This window comes from Asparagus officinalis, chromosome 7 (genome assembly GCF_001876935.1).
Source record: "Asparagus officinalis chromosome 7, Aspof.V1, whole genome shotgun sequence".
NCBI lineage: Eukaryota > Viridiplantae > Streptophyta > Magnoliopsida > Asparagales > Asparagaceae > Asparagus > Asparagus officinalis.
Window position 1 is genome coordinate 36,334,152 of NC_033800.1, and position 20,576 is coordinate 36,354,727.

At 35.0% G+C, this 20,576-nt stretch overlaps 1 protein-coding gene across 2 annotated transcripts in view; it reads right to left on the reverse strand.

Annotated features, from left to right (window-relative positions):
• Window positions 739-20,576, reverse strand: part of LOC109850915 (ABC transporter B family member 4-like) — a 22,789-nt gene continuing 2,951 nt past the window's right edge. The window contains exons 1-10 of one of the 2 annotated variants that reach the window (XM_020420999.1): window positions 19,622-20,004; window positions 18,199-18,420; window positions 17,877-18,115; window positions 14,405-14,930; window positions 14,051-14,324; window positions 13,084-13,961; window positions 8,239-8,505; window positions 7,438-7,701; window positions 1,978-2,271; window positions 739-1,235 (exon numbers count right to left, since the gene is read on the reverse strand). In XM_020420999.1, coding sequence (XP_020276588.1) covers window positions 882-1,235; window positions 1,978-2,271; window positions 7,438-7,701; window positions 8,239-8,505; window positions 13,084-13,961; window positions 14,051-14,324; window positions 14,405-14,930; window positions 17,877-18,115; window positions 18,199-18,336 — 3,234 coding nt within the window. In that variant the 5' untranslated portion in view covers window positions 18,337-18,420; window positions 19,622-20,004 and the 3' untranslated portion in view covers window positions 739-881. Of the gene's footprint in view, window positions 1,236-1,977; window positions 2,272-7,437; window positions 7,702-8,238; window positions 8,506-13,083; window positions 13,962-14,050; window positions 14,325-14,404; window positions 14,931-17,876; window positions 18,116-18,198; window positions 18,421-19,621; window positions 20,005-20,576 lie in introns of those variants that run through there. The other variant, XM_020421000.1, reaches the window with a different exon arrangement.

Sequence of the window (20,576 nt, forward strand, 5' to 3'; positions counted from 1 at the left end):
CTTAATATGAAAAGATTAAATATACAATATAATAAATTATTTTAAAATAATCTAATCTAATCTAATAAGAAGAAAATAACAAAAGCACATACCTATTAAAGGAGATAAAAGTGTTATGAAAATTATTGTAATTTATTGGCTTATATATATTGGTACGTGATGTTGCATGTGAGAGGATAACAATTATAAATAGAGTTCTATTTAAATAATAATAATATAATTAAACTTTGAAACTAATTATACAGTACCATGAACTACTTGAATTTTAGTCCGTGAGAGATCGTCATGCTGTGTCCTCAGGTCACAACTATTTGTTTTGATTTTTCTTTTTTATAATGTTGAGAATGACTTTTGTCTCTTTAATTTGTTTGGTGGATTTTGCAAATATCACATCCAGATTATGTAAATTTGTAGGTCTGTGTTGTTCTTGAGTTTGACCTTTGGGACAGACATTATTTGTCTTGTTAATTTATTTAATTTTTGCATATACACCCTTTATCTTGTAGACATTTGTAAATTTAGCATTTAATAATTTTATTTAGGTTTACAGTTTAATTTAAACTATATTCTTATCTTCATACTATGTATATCCAATAAGAATTCATAAATTTATCAACTTACTCTTACTTAATGGATTATTATTTGAATTTTAAGGGTATTTTTGTCTATCGAAAGATTTTCCGAAACACGTGCTTATAAAGTGAGTATGATTGCGGAGAAATTGTAAACAATATATCATTAGTTCATGCCAAAGATTTTGCATTAAGATTATTTCCAATCACATTGTAACACAATTTAACAATAGTTACTTATGAGATGCAAAGTGACATGGTTGAAAAAACTGAAACTCAATAATTTCGTCAATAAAAACAATGGTGTAATTATAAAGCTGAACTTGAATGAAGTGCTACCAAGGAGGCATATGCCCCATCCTTGATATTCATCAGCGTCTCGTGCTTTCCTTTCTCTATGATCGTACCATTTCCAACAACAGCTATCATATCAGCACCTTTGATCGTAGACAGTCGATGGGCGATAACTACCGTGGTCCTATTTACCATAACTCGATCTAATGCTTCCTGAACGACACGTTCAGATTCAGCATCAAGTGCACTCGTCGCCTCATCCAGGAGCAAAATTTTGGGCTCCTTCACAATTGCGCGTGCAATTGCCACCCGTTGCTTCTGACCACCTGATAGCTGGATCCCTCGCTCTCCAACCGAAGTATCGTAGCCCTATAATTCAAAAATCAGACAGAGTATAAAAAAAATCTTGGGGCTATTTTGTATTAGTCCCTTACAATCTTTCGTATTTGGGGTAAGTCCCAATCATGGAAATCGATGTTAGGTTCGCTGAAATCATATAAGTTGTTTGAAACCCTCTAATTAGCATCATTTGAGTTGGGAAGAACATTCCTTGAACTCTAATTTATTTGGGTGGAACATAAGTTAATGCAGCCCCCACCAGATTTGGGGGGAGAGACAAGGGTATTGATGTTGATTTTGGGGGTGACAAAGAGGGATTTTTCCCCCCTTCCGAAAAAATGGAGTGGGAGCTAGAGAGAGGGAAAATTAATGTTCGTGGGCGGGCATTACATAGTTAGGCTAGTTTAATAATTACCTATCATAGGTAAATAGTTAGCACTAACCCGACCATGGTTAACAAATTGGACAGATTTTATAAATGATGACTAACTGCAAACATTTTATCTTTTATATGATTTGTGGGACTTAATATTAATTTCAATGATTTGAGAGACTAATCCCAAAATATGAAAGATTTGAGGGACAATATCAAAATAACAAAGTAATAGATAAAGGAGAATAAGCACTAGGAGAAGCTAGAGAGTCAACAAAATCCTCCTCCTATTTGGTTGTAAGCTCTTATAGAAAGTCCAAAGAAAGAAAATTTCTTGGAGGTTCAGGAAGAAGATGATGGGATTAGAATTTCGGAATTTATTCACGGGTCAGAGCAAACCTGCTGCAGGCTACATATGAACTTGTGGGCATCTGATGACTCAGCAGCAGCAACAATGTCAGCCTCAGTGGCTTCTCCTCCTTTTCCATAAGCAATGTTAGCCCGAATAGTGTCGTTAAACAAGGATGGCTCTTGACTTACGAGACCCATCTGTTGCCTCAGCCATTTCACCTGAAACTTTTCTATCTCAATTCCATCTATCAATATATGACCTGAATCAGGATCATAAAATCTCTGTAACAAAGCTATTGCGGTTGATTTACCACTTCCGCTCTCTCCAACCAATGCAAGAGTCTGAAAAATGAAATGGAGCTTGTCAGGCTTCAGAGATGGCTTTCATTAGTTCATGTTAGGATGTAGACCATATAATATCTCTTGTTTGAGTACTAACAAACTCTCATTTGGTATTAATAATTGTTTGAGATGATATAGTACATGTAAATATAGGTATAAAAAGTGTACGAGGCGAAACAATGCGAAAATCAACTCAAAAGCTGATTTCAGCCACCTTACCATCGATGGTCAATGGTGACTCATGGATGATAGGTGAGCTCATCGATGGCTACAGTAACCAATTGATGATTTCCAGAGAGAAGATTTTAGATCATCGATGGCATGCAGTAACACATTGATAGTGCCTCGACAACATCGATGGTCGAGAGTAATCATCGATGGTAACATCGGCTAATTGCAGATTTTAAGTTTTAATCTCGGTCGTTCGTCGTTCCTCTAATCTCTAAACTCTACAATATTTAAGATATCTCTTCCTGACCTATTGGGGACTATATATCATTGAAGGAGATAGAAAAGAGAGTTCATGGGTTTTGAATTGAGAAGATTTCATTGAACGTTTTGACCCCCAGAGCCTCAAACGCACACTACACCGGATCTATTGTAGCAATGAGAGTTGCCCTTGGATTGATCTTCATCACCGTTCTTCACCAAGATTCTCTTATATTCTTTGAAAGACAGTTTTGTTGGCCTCTTTATTTTGATGATATTTAACAAATAATTTACCACTAATGTTGTTTGTCTAGTGTTGGTGTATTTCTGTTTACTATAGATAAACAACGAGTTGGAGGTTGGATAGAATCGAGCATTCACGATCATATTTAATGGAGGTTGGCGGAATAGTGAAGTGAAGCCATGCAATTCAAGTTGAAGATCCAAGTTCATGTTTCATCCAAGTGTACCGAGTCAAGCTTATTGAAGATCAAGATTGCTTGGGTAACATTTAGTTTAGGTGTTATATTATGTGTTGGTACTTTAAGCTCAATCATATATACACACACATTATATTGGTTTTTATGTATATATATATAGTTATATATGATTTCATCAATATCAATTTTATTTAGTTCAATGAAATCATATTTATTATTTCTAAAAAGTTTGTAAAATATGCAATTTTGTGAAAATGTTGTATTCTCAGTTTTTGGACTTAACAATAATCATATACATATTTTATCAAGTCTCCAAAATTATTTTGTATTGTTTCAAAACATGATTAAGCTAAAATATCAAAACTCGTGTGTTTACATTTTCATGTTTTGGACTATTTTGCAAAATAATGATATTTTTTATTTGGGATGTCCCTTTTGTAAACCAGTTTTTGAAGCATGTTTATTATCATGTTTACAATCATTTCCCAAAGTATTACATTTTTCTGATTTTATTTACTATTTTTAAAAGAGGTTTGAAAATCAGATTTCTGTTTAAAACAGACAGTGTGCATGTCTTGAATCGACTCATGAACAGTGTTGAGTCGACTCATAAACTGTTGTGTAGTTTACATTTTGTTTCTGACGAGTCGACTCATAACATCATGAGTCGACCCATCAGGTTGACTTCATGAGCCGACCCATGACTTCATGAGCCGATCCATGCATGATGAGTCGACTCATGAATTTTATGAGTCGACCCATAAGTTGGTTTTTAGCCTGTAACGGCTACTTATGAGTCGACTCATGAACAGTACTGAGTCGACTCATAATTTTGTAACGGCTATATTTTCAGACTGTACTGGTTTTGGGTTTTGGTCTTTTTGCCTTGTTTTCTCTTAGCTTTGGAATTCCTATAAATACCCCCACATATCCTCAGTTCCAAATAACTCAAGAAATGTTTTAAACAAGTTTAACAAGGGTTTTAAAGTTTGTTTAGTGTGTTTTAAAAGAGTTTGTTTGTGAAGAAGTTTCTTATAAGTAGAGGAGATCATCTACATTGTTTGAGCTTCATTTTAATCCATCTCTCCATCTTGTTTCTTCAGAGAAGAATTTCTAAACTCAATACTAGCTTTATATTAATTATTTGTTGTTTATCATTTTTATCAAGCTAGGATTTACATTGAGTTTATAATTGATTTTCTCATTGCTTACACACACAACCATTGAGCTTATTGTATTTTCATACTTAGTATAATTTAGATTGTAGGGAGTTGTAACAATTAAGAGTGAGCCTATATTGTGTTCTCATTCATATTAGAGAATAATCATTTGTTGTATTGTGCTTATTGTGAGATTCACTTTGTATTACACTAGTACACCGAGAGGAGTGTGTGGTGAGAGACGGGGTCGCTTCCAAGAGGAGTGACATCGGTTGACGAACCTAAGGAGAGGTTGTATCCGAACACTTGAGAAAGGATACGAACTAGAGACCAACACTAAGAGAGTGTGGAGTTTAGTTATATTATGAGATTGTGATCGTTGATCGGTGAGCGTTGAAAACCGATATTGTGTGGTGTAAACGTTATTCAGGTGAGCATAAAAAACCCGGTTTGATAGTGTGATATTGTAGAGTTTTCGGTTAGCTAGAAAACAGAGTGTGAGGTGTAAACGTTATTCGGGTGAGCGTAGAAAACCCGGTTGTGATAGTGGATTTCTCCCCGGGAGTGAGGAGCAGAGACGTAGGACGGAAGGTCCGAACTCCGTGATTATATTGTGTGTTTGCATTGTTTATATTGCCATATCACAATTGTATCTTTAGTTTAGATTGTTTACCCTTGTGTTGTTTATATATCCTTGCATATATTTCATCATGTAGAATATATCTTTTTGTTCATATTGCATATTCTTATTCATAACATATTGTATATCTATCTTGCAAGAATAATTTATTCATAAGTTTTTAATTAGCATAAAATCGGATTAGATTAGCATAAGACTCTAATTACCCCCCAAGGTCTAACAAGTTTGTTTTATCAAAAAGACAGTAAGATCTTTTTGTATTGCACATAATTAATATTGGTTTATTTGAATTAAACTTGTTTCTTACAGCGTACTCAAGCGGTGGGCGAATTGAGGAATTAGATCTAGCTAGGGATAGGTGTTACTCATTGGGGCGGTCTTGTAAGCCTATTGAATATGTTTGTGATTCGGAAGAACTTTTTGAATAGTGAGAAAACTCCTATGTGAGAAAAGTGGACGTATGATTGTTATCCGAAGCACTATAAAATAACTTTTATTTTATCTTTTCCGTTGAATATTCTGTGTTTTAGCAAAAAACAGTACAAGTTTATTCAGCGGCCCTCTAGGCTTGCGTCTCAGATCCTACACTTCAACATGGTGATTGTTTGCGCGTGATAAGGTACAACTAATATATAGTAGGAAAAGCGTATAGGAAAAACAGAAGACTTGAATCAATGCAATTGAATTTATATGACAAAGGATCAAATGCCAACTATAAGAATGTTGTTGATTGATTGTCTTAGGATTATTTCAATATTGACCATTGAATCTTTCATAATTTGAGATTAGTTCCTCAAATCATTAAAATTTCTGTTAGTTCTCTAAATCGTTTAAAATGTTTGTAATTAGTCATTTTGTAACCATGCTTGGATTAGTGCTTAACTATGGATGAGTAATTACCAAATAAAACCTCATCAAGTAACTATCCCTCCCCCCTTCATCTTTTAAGAAATCCAAAATCAACACCAATCTCTCTCGCTCTACATCAGGTTTGAGTTTATATTAGAAAGCGTATAACTAGCAATCTGCTCCAAAAAAGTTAAAGTCGAAGGAATATTCCCCTCAATTCAAACGGGTGCTAACGAGGGGGACTAATTTCAAATAGCTTATCTGATTTGAGGACATAATAGCAATTTCAAATGATTTGGGGGACTAATTTCGACCTATGAAATATTTTGAGGGACTAATATCAACCCTATGTTTTATCAGTTTTGATCACGAAAAATATTTTATAGAAGGAGAAATTTTTAAAAAGACCATTTTTGAAATTTTATTTGCAAAAGTGACCGTTTTATGCTTTAATTAGCAAAATCGACTACTTTTTGACCACGTCATCATGTCATGGCTGGCCAAAAAATGTTTATTTTGCTAATTAAAAGCTTTTAAAAAACACGGGACTACTAATCCTGTGTAATTAGTGATAAGCGTGCTAAACCGTATCCGTATCTGAGGAAATATTCGTAACCATATCCATTATGATACATATGTAGTTATTCAAATCTATAACCGATAGAATATAGTTACGGATATGATTTTGTAGTGAAATATCCGGTCTCGTAACCAAAATATCCGTATATAAATTAGGCATACTTTTTACGATAGTTTTAATGCTCAGATTATGGATTTTATGTTAATTTTGATGATCAATATGTCTAATATTAGCTTTCAGATATGTGAACATATTAATGAACTCTTTTGTATCACATGAACTATATTTTTTCCAATACTATCTAGTTTTCTCACACTTTTTTTGTATCCATATGTATGTCTGCTTATACATCCGCATGCATGTCCGCTAATAAATCTGCATGTATATTCATATCCGCATCCGATTTTAGCGAATATAGATTTGATTTTTTCTTATCGAGATATATCAGTATTCGTATCTGACATGGGTAAGCGGATATGGACATGGTAAGTATCATATCTGAGCCGTATCTAGACCGAATGCACCCCTAATTAGTGGTCACTAATTAAGGGTTAATCTGCTTCTTTTAAAATACACGGGACTGTTAATCTGATTAACCCTTAATTAGTGACCACTATTACATGGGACTAGTCGTCTCGTATTTTTAAAAGTCTCTATTTTGCAAAATCGACCATTTTTTAGCTAGTCGTAATGACCTGAACAAAAAGTGGTCCATTTTGCAAATTAAAGCAAAAAAAGGCCTATTTTACTAATAAAAATTGAAAAATTTTAAAAAAAATTCTCCTATGTAGAATATGCATCTTCCTCTTGGTTGTACTAATCTTTTCTAACATACCAAAACTTATTTCTCTACAAATAATACAAACTCTAGTAATGCGCCAAACTTTTTACATAAACATTATATATCAACTAAGCATCTTCAGAATAACATTAAAGCGCAGGGAAAAAAATGACATACCATCATTTCAACTGATGGAGGTTAGCCGAGAACTTTTTTTGTACTAAGCACTATATTTGTTTAATTCGTGAAAACAATTAGAAACATGTAGATGGTGATACTATATGTACCTTTCCGGAATGAACTGACAAGGATAAGTCTCGGAAAACCTGGACATAGGGCCTTGTTGGATATTTGAAACTGACATGCCGGAACTCAATGTTTCCATTTAGACTTTCTAATTTCATCATGGAATCATCATCAGCATCTATCTTAGACTTGTGATCAAGAACTGCAAACACAGAAGCTGCAGCAGCTGTGGCTTTGCTAGAATCTGAAGCTGCGGCACTTGTTTGAGAAATTCCAATGGCTGACAGAGAGAGAGCGAAGACAACCTGCTCACATTGAGATGAGGATTTAACATTGATCTACTATATGAGAAGAAAAATACTGTGAATGATATCCAACAGTTTAAATAGAATTAAAATTTTAATCATAATAGTGGCCATATGCATAATAGAAGAAGGTAATTATTGTTTTTATCCAAGATTTGATATATATATATGTACTTTATTTACTAAAGACCTTTAGTTGACATTCACTGTCTCTCTAAACTTCAATTGAGTTATGTTATACCGCATTTGTGTTGATAAATACACGTAATAAAAACATCACGAATGAATTTAATTTCACAAGCAAAGGTGAACCTTTTGCTTAATTCTAGATGTTCTGTGTGGAGCTACTTTCAGTTATCAAATCTCTAACGTGCACGTCAAAAAGTCTTGATGATGTCTGGAAATTGCAATAATTACACTAAATGATTCAATATTTCGTGTTACCGTTTACCCACAACTGTAGAATGCAACTGTAACTAAAAAGAAGTTAATATTGAATTTAACTAAAATCTTTTTGGAAGAATAGATGGGACGCACTCGAAAAACTTCTCCAAATGCAATCTTTCCATCCTCTACAAGGCGTGCAGCAGCATATAAACAGGCTGCATAAGAACAATAAAGCACGAAGAAGGATGCCCCAAAACCAATACCACTAATCAATCCTCGCCTGATTCCTATCTTTGTAGGTCCTTCACATTTCTTCTGGTACAGTTCCATCACCTTATCTTCAGCCGAGAAAGAAGTAACTGTTCTTATATTCCCCACTGCATCATTTGCAACTTGACTTGCTTCCTCATACATCACCTGTACACATTTTGAGATAAAGAATCATCAATTTTCAAAGTTTCATCACGGTATACCTTTCCTGTACACATTTTGAGATAAAGAACCATCAATTTTCAAAGTTTCATCACATTATATCTTTTACACTAGAGGAACTTAGATATAGGTATTTTGTTGTAAGACAGTAAGAGCTTAATCTGTGTGACCAACAAGAGCAAAGTTTTAGTGTTTTCTGGGGCATTAACTGATAGGTTCCTAGATTGCCATATAGAGAAGTTTAACAATTAGTAGTTGGTTGTAAACCGTTGGAAACCACCCCATAGAAGTTTTCTTGGGATTGAGCCAAGCACGATAACTCACTTTTTTTCTTGGGAGAATAGTACCCACGGTGATGTCTGATGAAGAAGAGATTTAGATGTGGAGGTGATGAAGATCGCCTTCTAGGTTAGGTAACAAATTTTCTTTAGAGAATTAAATGTAAAAACTAATGGCTCGCCAGAAAACATAACATTTACCTGACTTCATATATTATAACATATATCTTCGCAATATTGCTATCAGGTTGGTTAACTGTACAATTTCCAGACCTTCTACCTTGTTAACATTCCAAATGTAGTGGTTACCGACATGATTTCTAGGAAATAACATGAGAAAATTTTTGGTGTTTTAACGTAACCCGACATTCACCTAGTCCTCTTTGCAATCAAGGTGCCACAAATTGGTGCAACTAAAGGAAACACTTTACCTATTCTTTTCATCTTATCTGTCAGTCTCACCAACAAATATCTAACCGTATTTTTTTATAGTAATTTGCCCAGTTATTACATCTCAGATTTGTATATTAAATAATCTGAATTGTCATTGCCTCAGATCTCTCTCATCCAATCCCTGACCTCAAAAAAGAAACAAAGAAACAGTAGTAAGAGCAATAATATTCAATGACTTGCCTACCGCTCATTATGAACAAATGATTTTGACCAATCATATCATACTCCCTTTAAAAGAGGGAGTTGTGGAGAAACTTTCCAAGGACTATACTACCCTATTCTTTTTTGATATTACATTCTAATACTAACTAAACTAAATTAATTATCATTGTTAAATGTTAATTAATTATATTATATGTCACTTTAAGTTTGTATAGTTTGGTCCTTAAAACTTCCAACGTTATTGTAAAACTCTACATCATATTAATTATTAGTAATGTAAAATTATATATTAATAGATAATTGCATTTCAATAAAGTATTCAGGAAAAAAGAGTAAAAAACATAGAATTGTCCTAAAATTATACCATGAAACTCATATAGGAAAATCACAAAGAGCATTCTTATGTTTAGGTAACAAGACAGAAAGTACAAACATTAAATTTTAGAAAACATCAGGATAATTAAGTGCAGCAAGATACCTTATCTAAAATTAAAAAAGAAGTGCAGCAAGATACAAGTGGAGATATATAAGTACAATTGTGGTAAACTATAAGGTATTTAAGTTCAGTTAAGCCTATAAAAGATTTGAAACCTTTGTTATCCACAAACAATAGTATATGATCCCATTGATAAATAATATTCATCATATAATATGAGACCAGATGCTTAAGCTTTATATTTATATAGTAGAGGAGATGTGGAAAAATTGAAGTATCATATTTTGAATGAGTCTCAAGATTTTGAATTATTTCCTGAAATTATATCCTTCGCTTAGAAAACTTTAGAAGGGGCCTCTGAAGGACTACTACAAAGTGTTGGACATCAGATAAATATTGAAAAAATAAAATCAATGATATCAGATTGCAAAAAATCAGGGATGTGTATGTAATATTGGGTATCATGAGATAATATTCATACTATCTAACATATTAATGAATTTTAAACATAAGACTTTGCATTAAGACATATGCTTAAGATTTGGGAGAACCGAGAGTGGAGAGATTTGGGAGAAGAATTGTGGTCTTTGTGAGTTTTGTGGGTTCCAATTTTGTTTCCCAAACACGATCCAAACCCGAGCCCATAATCAAATTAAAAATGACATGATTTTCTTAATATCTTTAAAGGGATATATCAGCCATATTTCGATAACGATCGATATACCAAAAAAATCACCAAACAAAAGAAAACAATATAAAATATTACCGAGATAAAGTCTTTAACCCGATATATTAGCCGATATAGCAATATATCGGCCGATATTTCATAGGATGCCTGTAAGAGCAAATATGTGAAGGTTATTTAGATATTAGTTCATTGATTTTAAATATCCAATCCTTCTATGTTATTCCCTCAAATTTTTTAAATTGCTCATAATTTTAGGGACTAATATTAAATTATTAAAATTTTGAGGGAGAAATTATAAATAATCCATATTTAAAAGAATAGTTAATTTAAAAAAATCCTCCCAACTATAGGGATTGTCTTAAAAATCCACTTAACTAATTCAATTTGATAAAACCCCCTTATTATAGGGGTGTTATAAATAACACCTCTCAATTTTTGTGTAATTTTAGAAAACACCTCTCAACTGTAGCGTCTCATAAAAACTCTCCTAATCTTTTACACTTCTATCAACAAACCCTCTTAACATAGTTAATTCAATATGTGATTTGGAAAAAATACCCTCTTGAAGAGAACAATTTTAATTAAAAAGAAATCCTCAACCAATAATAAAAGGACCACAACCAATTTACAATTCTTTTTCCCTCTATATCACATCTTTTTCTTTCATATGACAAAAGCCAAGGTAATTCTTTTATGATTGATTGATATTTTGGTCTTTCCAAGTCAAGTACTTGTCACATAATAGATAAGATTCAATGATATTAGTTTTGAGAGGTTAGATTTAAGTGAGAAAAGTTCACATGGGTTAAATTAAAATTTTTTAAGTTGATATAGATTATCTACAAAACACCCAAAACTTAGTGAAGATTTACCCAGTTTTAAATAGTTTTGGGGAGGGGTGGAGATAGGGAGAAAAGGGGAGATTGACATGCCCTTCATAGAGTCATAGTTGAGGGGGAGTTTTCTAAAATTAACCCTTAAACATAAGCACAACTTAAGGCACATGTAACATCAATTTTATGAGAGTGGAGTTTATAGCAAGTCTATCCCTCAATGAACTGGTTTGGGTTATTTGTCCTTAAATTTATCCTACACATCAACTCTGAAAATCTTTTGCTATAAAAATTTCTAAGAGAAATTTAATATTTATTTGAGATGGGTATATGATCCTCCTGATTCCCCTTGTCTTTTATGATTTGTAATAAATTATTTAACAAAATAAATTAATTTGTCATTTTATATTGCTCACATTCTTATAAGTTTTTGAAGCTCATAGCTTGGATACGAGTATCATTGCAGATATTGTATTCTTCTAACTCAAGCTAAATTTTTTGATATTGTTTAACATTGGATAGATATGAATTATTTTGTTAAAGTACAATCAATATGAGTGCATAATATGTATAAATCATTCTTAGATTATATTTTATAAGTTTCTGAAACTAGAGAGTAATCGTTTTGATAGATCAATTAGTAGGTGGGAAGATGTAAAAAGAGTACATCAGATTTTGGAATTGATCACATAATTTATATTTTTTTTCTTGATTGAATTTGCACATTCTAACTTAGAAAATTCTAGAAAAAAATTCTTGAATATCTATAATACTCAGTCGCCGGATAAACAACAAGTGGAAGTAAACAACAGGTTGGAAGTGATTTTTTCATGATTGAACAAAATCCTTACTAACTAGATAAAACCTACCATTTTTCTTTGATGAATTTAATAATTTATTTTTTCATTAAAAATAATAGGTTTTTTCGTCTTGATCCCTCACATCATTAATATTTTGAAATTATACATTCAAATTACTAATTAATCTTAAATCATTAATATTTTAAGGCTTTAAACATCACTATTTTTCTGAAAGACAAAATGTTAAAACCACACATGGAAATATCCAAAAAATATTAATATATTATGATAATTATAAAGTTTTTTGCAACCATGTTATAGTAAATAAATAAAATTAAAGTAATAATTACGATATTTGACCACGTGCAGTGCACGTGCATTCCACCTAGTGTTTTAAAAAGCAAAAGTACAAAGCGAAATGTGGGACCCACTAATGAAGCGAAGCGTAGGCTTTAGATCATGAGTTTTAAGTATTTTAATTTTAAAGTTTGTGAAAAGTATGAACATATGATATATAGTGGTATAATAATTTACAAATAGAAGCATTTATGTCCTGATTAGTAAATAATAATTAAATATGTGAAGAATAAATGCATGTCATAATAAACTAGCTACATGCATAACTTATATATTTTATTTACACTCATATGGTCATATTGAAGATACACAAGGCATTTTAATGTTAATAAAAAATCCTTTTATATCCTCCTATCTTGTCTAAAGTCTGCACTTCAAAAGAGAAGCGAAGCTCTTTATGAAGCGCAAATCGCACACTTTAGTTATGCTTTAAGCGATGAGGCGTAAGCTTCAACCTTCTCTCTTGAGTTTTGAACATTTGCCCTTCAAAAACTTTCAAAGCAAGTTTCAAAAAAACTTTTTCAAACATGGATTTTGATAGATTGTGAAGCCAAACCTTTGCATCGGCGCTAAATCCTTTCATGAACTTCATCTGGATCCATCCATTAAGGCCTATGAAGGGCAAGAGAGCCAAGATAATTAGAGATAGTTGCCAATTTGCAATAAAAGCAATCACTAAACCAGCAAGTAAAGTAGTGATATTCTCAACAAATAAAGCAAGTGCATCGCCAACAAGACGCCTAACAGCTGTGGCATCTGCTGATAATCTAGAGCCAATAGCTCCACTCGAGTTTTCAGGATGATCAAACCATCCAATCTCCATATGAACCACCTTCTCAAAAGTCATCAGTCGTATCCTTCTTATTAACCTGGATCCAGTCACACAAAAGAAATATGTCCTGGCTGGAAAAGCTAGAAAAGAAATGGCACCAAGCATACAAAACAACATTGACCAAAGCTTTGAATCCTTCTTCATCTTTGCAGGAGGGTCATAAAACGTTTTAATCGCACTAGACAGTAAAATTCCAAAAATGGGGAACACAGTCCCATTAACAATGGCAGCGATTGAACCAATTGCGAGAAAGGGGATCTCAGGTTTGTTAAGGTAAGCGAGGCGTTTGATAGATACTTCCTTTATCTCCTGGGAAGTTACTTCAGTGTTCTTTGCCTCTGATCTGTTGTCTTGGAAATCAATTCCCACAGGATGTACTGAGATAGAGTGATGGCTGCTGTTCCCTACAGATGATGTTGATTCACAGGTTATCAAATGATTCAAAGACGTATGATGGCTAGACTGCCTTCCAACATCAGATGAAAGATTAAGCTTGTGCCGGCCAGATTGAGCTAAAATTTCTGAATCTTCGCTCATTTCTTGCAAATGTATGAGTTGCCAGTAAGCTCCATTAGGATCCTTTAGTAGCTCTGAATGCGAACCTGTACAAGATAGTATTTGAGTATTTTTGAGAAAATGTTTAATGAGAGAAATGATTGTACAAGTAAAACCGTGTCTAGTAGGATTGCACCTTTTTCAACAATTGAACCTTTATGTATGACTGCAATTGTATCAGCATTTCGAACTGCACTAAGACGATGTGCAACAATAAGAGTAGTTCGGTTTGCCATTACTCTATCAAGTGCCTCCTGCACTATGCTTTCAGACTCTGCATCCAAGGCACTAGTGGCTTCATCAAGAAGTAGAATCCGGGGGTCCTTTAGAATGGCTCTTGCAATTGCAACCCTCTGCTTCTGACCGCCTGATAGCTGTGTTCCATACTCACCAACCAAAGTATCAAGACCCTGAATACAATGAATTCCAGTTTAGTAGATAAATCTAACAAAAGACCAATTTCACTATCAAGTTCTCAATTACATCCAACCTGAGGCATTTTGTCGATAAACTTGGCAGCATTAGCAAGCTCAGCTGCAGCTCTGATCTCTTCAGTCGTCGCATCATCCTTTCCATAGGCTATATTGTCCCTAATGCTTGAAGCAAATAGTACAGGCTCCTGACTCACAAGTCCTATTTTCCCTCTGATCCATTTCAGCTGGAACTCCCTGAGGTTTATACCATCTATCAGAACTTCACCGGCCTCTGGATCATAAAACCTCTCGACCAGACTAATTACTGTAGACTTTCCACTTCCACTCTCTCCAACCAAAGCCAGTGTTGTTCCCCTTTTTATGAATAAAGAAAATCCTCTGAAGATTTGTTCATCTTTTCGCGTTGGATAGCTGAAGTAAACATCTTTGAATTCTAAATCTCCATAAATGTCATTAAGCTTCTTTCCTGAGGGATTGGAACCATCAATTTCGGGCTTTCTGTTGATTATCTTAAAAATCTTGTATGCCGCAGCTCTCCCTGCTGCAAATGCTGTTATGCATGGAGAAGCCTGGCCCAAAGCGCTGGTAAGCAATATATTATTTAGACTTGAGATGGATGATGGAATTGGACTAGCAATGACATTTTCTTGCAATAATAATCACTTACACTGTTTCTCGTTTGAATATATACTAAAAATATAATTTACATAGGCATTAGGTTAGTAAACAAAGAGCTACAATGATCTGCACAATAATTAATGGCTAACGTTTGCAAATATATAGAGATCGTGACTAGAAAATTACAAAAGAACAAAACTCAGAAGAAGATACCAATTCAGGCATTTTTCTTGAACTAAGAACATTATCTTAAAGAACTATTATGGAGATAGAACCACATCATTGCATATGGTACCCATTAACCTCATATATACAGAGGGAGGGGGGAGGAATAAGAGTATCTTTGATACCAAGGACCAAATTTGGTGTTTAGTGGTGAGGTGATCACTTCTCATCCACTTAACTAATGGGTGAGTAGCAAGTTGTAAGCATTGAAAATTGCTTATAGGTCTCCACGAACGGTTCAGTGTTAAAGAGCGACGATGAACGTCACTATCCGAGCCACAGGAGTCCAATTGACGTCGACGAACGACTGAAGTGAATCGACGAGCTACATGAGCGGATAGGATTTCAGAACAACGAAGACCCGGATCAATCGAGAACCCGGCAGTGTTCACAAAAAGGACAACACCATCCATGCCTCGATCACTCTACAGATAATCCAATCACCAGAACGGATCAAACTCTTCGTCAAGCATCCAACGCACCTGGAATCACTCAAATCCGAGTTCGGACGAAGAATCTACGGGGAAAACAATCGAATGCACCTCAACGGGTCTCAGGAATTCCAAAACACCCCCAGGGGTGTCTCAGAAATTCCGAGACACCCCAGGGGTGTCTCGGAATTTCCGAGACACCCCAAGGTGTCTCGGAATTTCCGAGACACCCCCCCAAGGTGTCTCGGAATTTCCGAGACACCCCTACGGGTGTCTCGGATTTCTAGAGACACCCCAGGGGTGTCTCGGATTTCTGGAGACACCCCAGGGGTGTCTAAGCCCCCTAGGTGCCCCATTGCCTATAAATAGCAACCCCTTTGCCTCATTTGAGGAGATCTGGATTTTTGGAGAACCTTGGCGAAGCCCTGCTGCAGCAAAGAGTGATCGAGCGCTTCAACCAAGGAGGAGAGGTCTACATCAGTCTTCATCACCCATTCCCCGTCTGATCCTTAGTATTAGCCCTTGGCGTTAATACTAAGAAGAGCTAATATCTCGCTTTAGCCGAGATTGACGCTTTAAGCTTCTAGATCTCACGCGGATCGACGAAGCTCTGTCCGATATTTCTGGATCAGAAGTTTCTAGATCTCACGCGGATCGACGAAGCTCTGTCTGATTTATCCGGACCAGATCTGATTGCCCCGGTGGTCCACGGATATTGACGTCCCCGTCACAGGCCAAAGACCCACGCAAGCGAGACCGCACCAAAACGGGATCTCGTGTTTATTTTCGATAAAGTTGTAATCTTTGTTTTGTTGCACGAGGAGGTCTTATAAAAAGACCGACTTTTTATCGATTCTTGTTGTAACGCTTGAAGTTGTAACAGATTCAAAAGCAATGAAAACAGCAACTTTCCCCGAAAACAAAAGTGAGAACCACTTATAAATGAGTACCTTTAAATGAATGGATGAGAAGTGGAGACCTCAGTATCAAGGACCAACATTGTCGGTACCGAGGATACTCACTTTTCTAACATATATATAGCAAAATAAAGGGCATGAGATGGCAACTTATTTAGCTAAATAAACTACCAAGAGATAAGATAGGGGTCAAGCCCCCTTCAATTTGCATAGAAGAGAGAATCTCATCACTCATCATTTCTGTGTAGCTTACTTTTCCTAGATGATCGGCCAACGCACAACAAGTAATCTCATATGTGTGTAGTAGGGGGTGCTAAACCGTATCCTTATCTAAGAAAATATCTATAATTGTATCCTATTAGGATACAGATATAGTTACTCAAATCTATAACCGATATGATATGGTTATGGATATGACTTTGTAGAAAAATATCTGGATCTGGATCCGAAATATCCGAGTGCATATCCGCCATACTGTTACAATAAATTTAATCCTTATATTATGGATTTGAGATTAATTTTGATGATCAAGATAGCTAATCTTAGCTATTTAGATATAATGAACATATTAATGAACTCTTTTGTATCACCTGAACTATATTTTTTCATTCGCATGCATGCCCACTTATAAATCCGCTTATTTTGTATTAATGAACTCTTTTGTATCACCTGAACTATATTTTTTTTCAATATTATCTAGTTTTCTCATATTTATTTTGTGTTCGCATGCATATCGCTTATATATCCAATTTTAGTGGATATGGATATAAATTTTTATCATCAAGGTATATCCGCATTTGTATCCATATCCATGATAAGTAAGCGAGTATGGATATGTTAAGTATTATATCTGAGCCGTATCTGGACCGAATGCACCACTAGTGTGTAGTGTGTTGTGTGTAGGTTGCGGAAAGTAGAAAATGCCGCTTACGCTTTTTGGGGCTTAAGCAAGGAAAAGCGCTAAGCCAATCTTTTTCTTTTTTTTATTAATAAATAGGGACAAAATTTAAAAGAAGTACGAAAATATCTGGAAAATTTTCTAAAATTTATTAAACAAACAAAAATTTGAGGGAAAAAATTCTACAAATACATATATGATGTTTATAGAGATCCTAGAGATAGATGTGTAACAATAATTAGATTCAATCATGCAACATTAACAAAATACTGTAAACTTTGTAATGTGATAAACTAACACAAAATGGACTAGGTACTCAAATAGTCAACAAACTTAATGATTTCATTTAAATTTTCAAAGGAAAATCTCTTAAAGCAAGTTCCTTTATCAGCAAGGTTTCAATAACTATATGCACAAAATAAATAAATTAGCAACTTACAGGGAGCCATTCAAAATTGCAAATATCACGTTGATGACATCACCACCTGTGTACCCTTTATCCAATATCAACTTCGAGCCATACCATAATCCCAAACCTAACCCACAGAACGTGATAAGCATTACAGTACCAAAACCTAACCCAGAAGCGAGACCCTCTTGAACACTAGCTTCATAAGCCCTCCTGAGAGATTTCTTGTACTTGTCTACAGATTGTTTTTCCCCAGTAAAAGATGCAACCTACGTAAAACACATTCAATTGTAAATTATTATGTTTTCCATTTGTAACTAAATACAAACTTCTTATAGCATATATTACTTACTGTCCTGATTGAACCAATTGTTTGCTCCACTACAGTTGCTGCTTCTGCATAAGCTGTTGGCCTCATTGATGCCATCTTTGATATTATTATGGACATGACTCCCCCAGCTATTACCAAGAGCGGAATTGTGGTAAGCATAACAAGGGTGAGAACCCATCCTTGAACAAATGCAATTATAAATCCCCCAAAGAATGATGAGAGCAGCTGAACGAACTTGCCAACCTGGAAGAATGAAAGGACTTGAATAACTTACCTGGTGAATATTTTTTAAAGAAAAAGTCTTGAGACTGAGTCTCGGTTCATTAATAGTAATGAAACTAATTTTTACAAAGATAGAAATACATAAAGAGGGAAGTATGTGTAAACTAGTCATTGGCATAAGATATCCTAATTCTATATAGCGACAGTTAATTAGTCCAGAACTCTATTAAACATGATGCATTACTCCTCATATTTTCTTCAGTGCGACTCTTTGAATTGAAAACATGCTCATCACGTTCTTTTCAAAGGAGCTGACAAATTATAATGACCGTACTACTCCTCACTTTTTTCCCCTTTCTATTAATAGGGTTAGTATTCAAGCGCCAAAATGTCCAAATCTCCACTATTGAGATAGAATAGGACGTGAGATCAAATTTCATTTTGAAGTAGGTCCAAATCAGGATATCAAGGACATGTCGATTCAAGAACATGTCGAATGGAAAATTTCCGTATCAGGTAGCAGATATCAGGTATACATCAGAGATACCTAATAAATATCAGGGCAACTCGATAACATGCATATATCATCGTTGTTCACACTCGATGGACCAAAGAATGGAACTACAATAAAGGCAATATCATTTGCAAAACTTTTACTAAAGAATTAGATCCCAATTGAGCCATAATTCTTCATTCCAATCATTACAGAAGCATACATTTCTTGAGGTTTAGACCTCAATTGAGCTATAAATTCAAACCAATCTCTTAAAACAAATAGAAGCCAAATCAGTATTGCAACATCTCGGCCTATTTTTTGAAGCTCAAATACCAACTGACATATCGGAAAAATCACGATATATCATCCAAAAAATTGCCAACAGCAGTAAAGGATGTTAAGACCGTATCGTCTGCGACTCTGAGGGCACTTTGGAAATGGTGATCCCCATAATAAAGAGACCATGAGCCACACCTAACTAGCCTTAACTCTTTTCTACCCATTATTTCCGGGGTAATTAATTGCATAAAAGAACATATCGGCTTGTTATTGATCGCGTCGGGTGTTTAAAACGAACTAATGGTCAAAGTGCCATTCAAGGAATAGATGTGGTGAGGCCGTCTGCTTTCTCCCCTACACTTAACTGAGAAGACTGACGCCGTGAAGGGCGTGACCAGGAAAGAGAGGACTTTTTAACGAATCGAGGAGACGAGTATAAAGGGTCACCTGCGGACAACCAATTGATTTGCCCAAAGGAAATGAAATAAGTCCGATGGCAATTTGCAAATGATGCGTCCATAAGCGACTTCATCTCTTCGATTCGGCGGAGGCGAAGCCCAAAGAACGGAAACTAGAGATAGAGGAGACAATAGAGTGATCAGCTCAGCTCCTAGCCGTCGTTGAGCTCATAAGCGAGGGGAGGGAAAAGATACTGAAAATGGTGCTCGCTCCCAGGCCCTAGCAAATCTCCAGCAATGCATCCTGCCCCTTTCCCCAAATTCCAGGGTTTGCTCGCGAGTTTGGAGGGGGAGAATTGGGTGAGGGTTTCGTGAAGAAAAGTAATAAAGGATAATTTTAACTATATTCTTTAATCTACTTTTGCACTATTCCTCATAAAAGAGTGGGGTTCGTCATATTTTAGATTGCTATGCCTATGTCTTCAATGACCTCCTCACTACTCTGAGGGTCAAAATATTAAAGTGACGCAATTTAGACTTAAAAAGTAAAATTTTGCGTATATGCCCTTTATATCTTTCACACTTATAAATTTATCATCAAAATTAAAATATTTGCATAAAAACTTAACTCTCTCTCTTTCTTTTCAACCCCCATCTCCCCACGCCCCTCACTTTCCTCCTCCATTCTGTTCTCCCTTTTAAGTTAGCGTTTGAGAGGAAAGAGGAGAAAACGCAAAGGAGAGGAGAGAAGGAGAGGAGAAGACCAAGATGAGAGGATAGAGAGAGGTTAAGGGGAGGAACATATAGATGGAGGAGGGAGAAGAGAAGGTAAAGGTGAGGATTTTGGGAACGAGGAAAGATGAGAGGGAGTAAGAAAGAAAAAAGAAGAGGATGAAGCAGATGGTGAACAAACAAAGGGAGGGAGGAAGGAGAAAATGGGAGAGGAAGTATTTTGGAAAGGAGGAAAGTTGAGAGAATAAGATAGAGGGGAGACGAGGATGAAA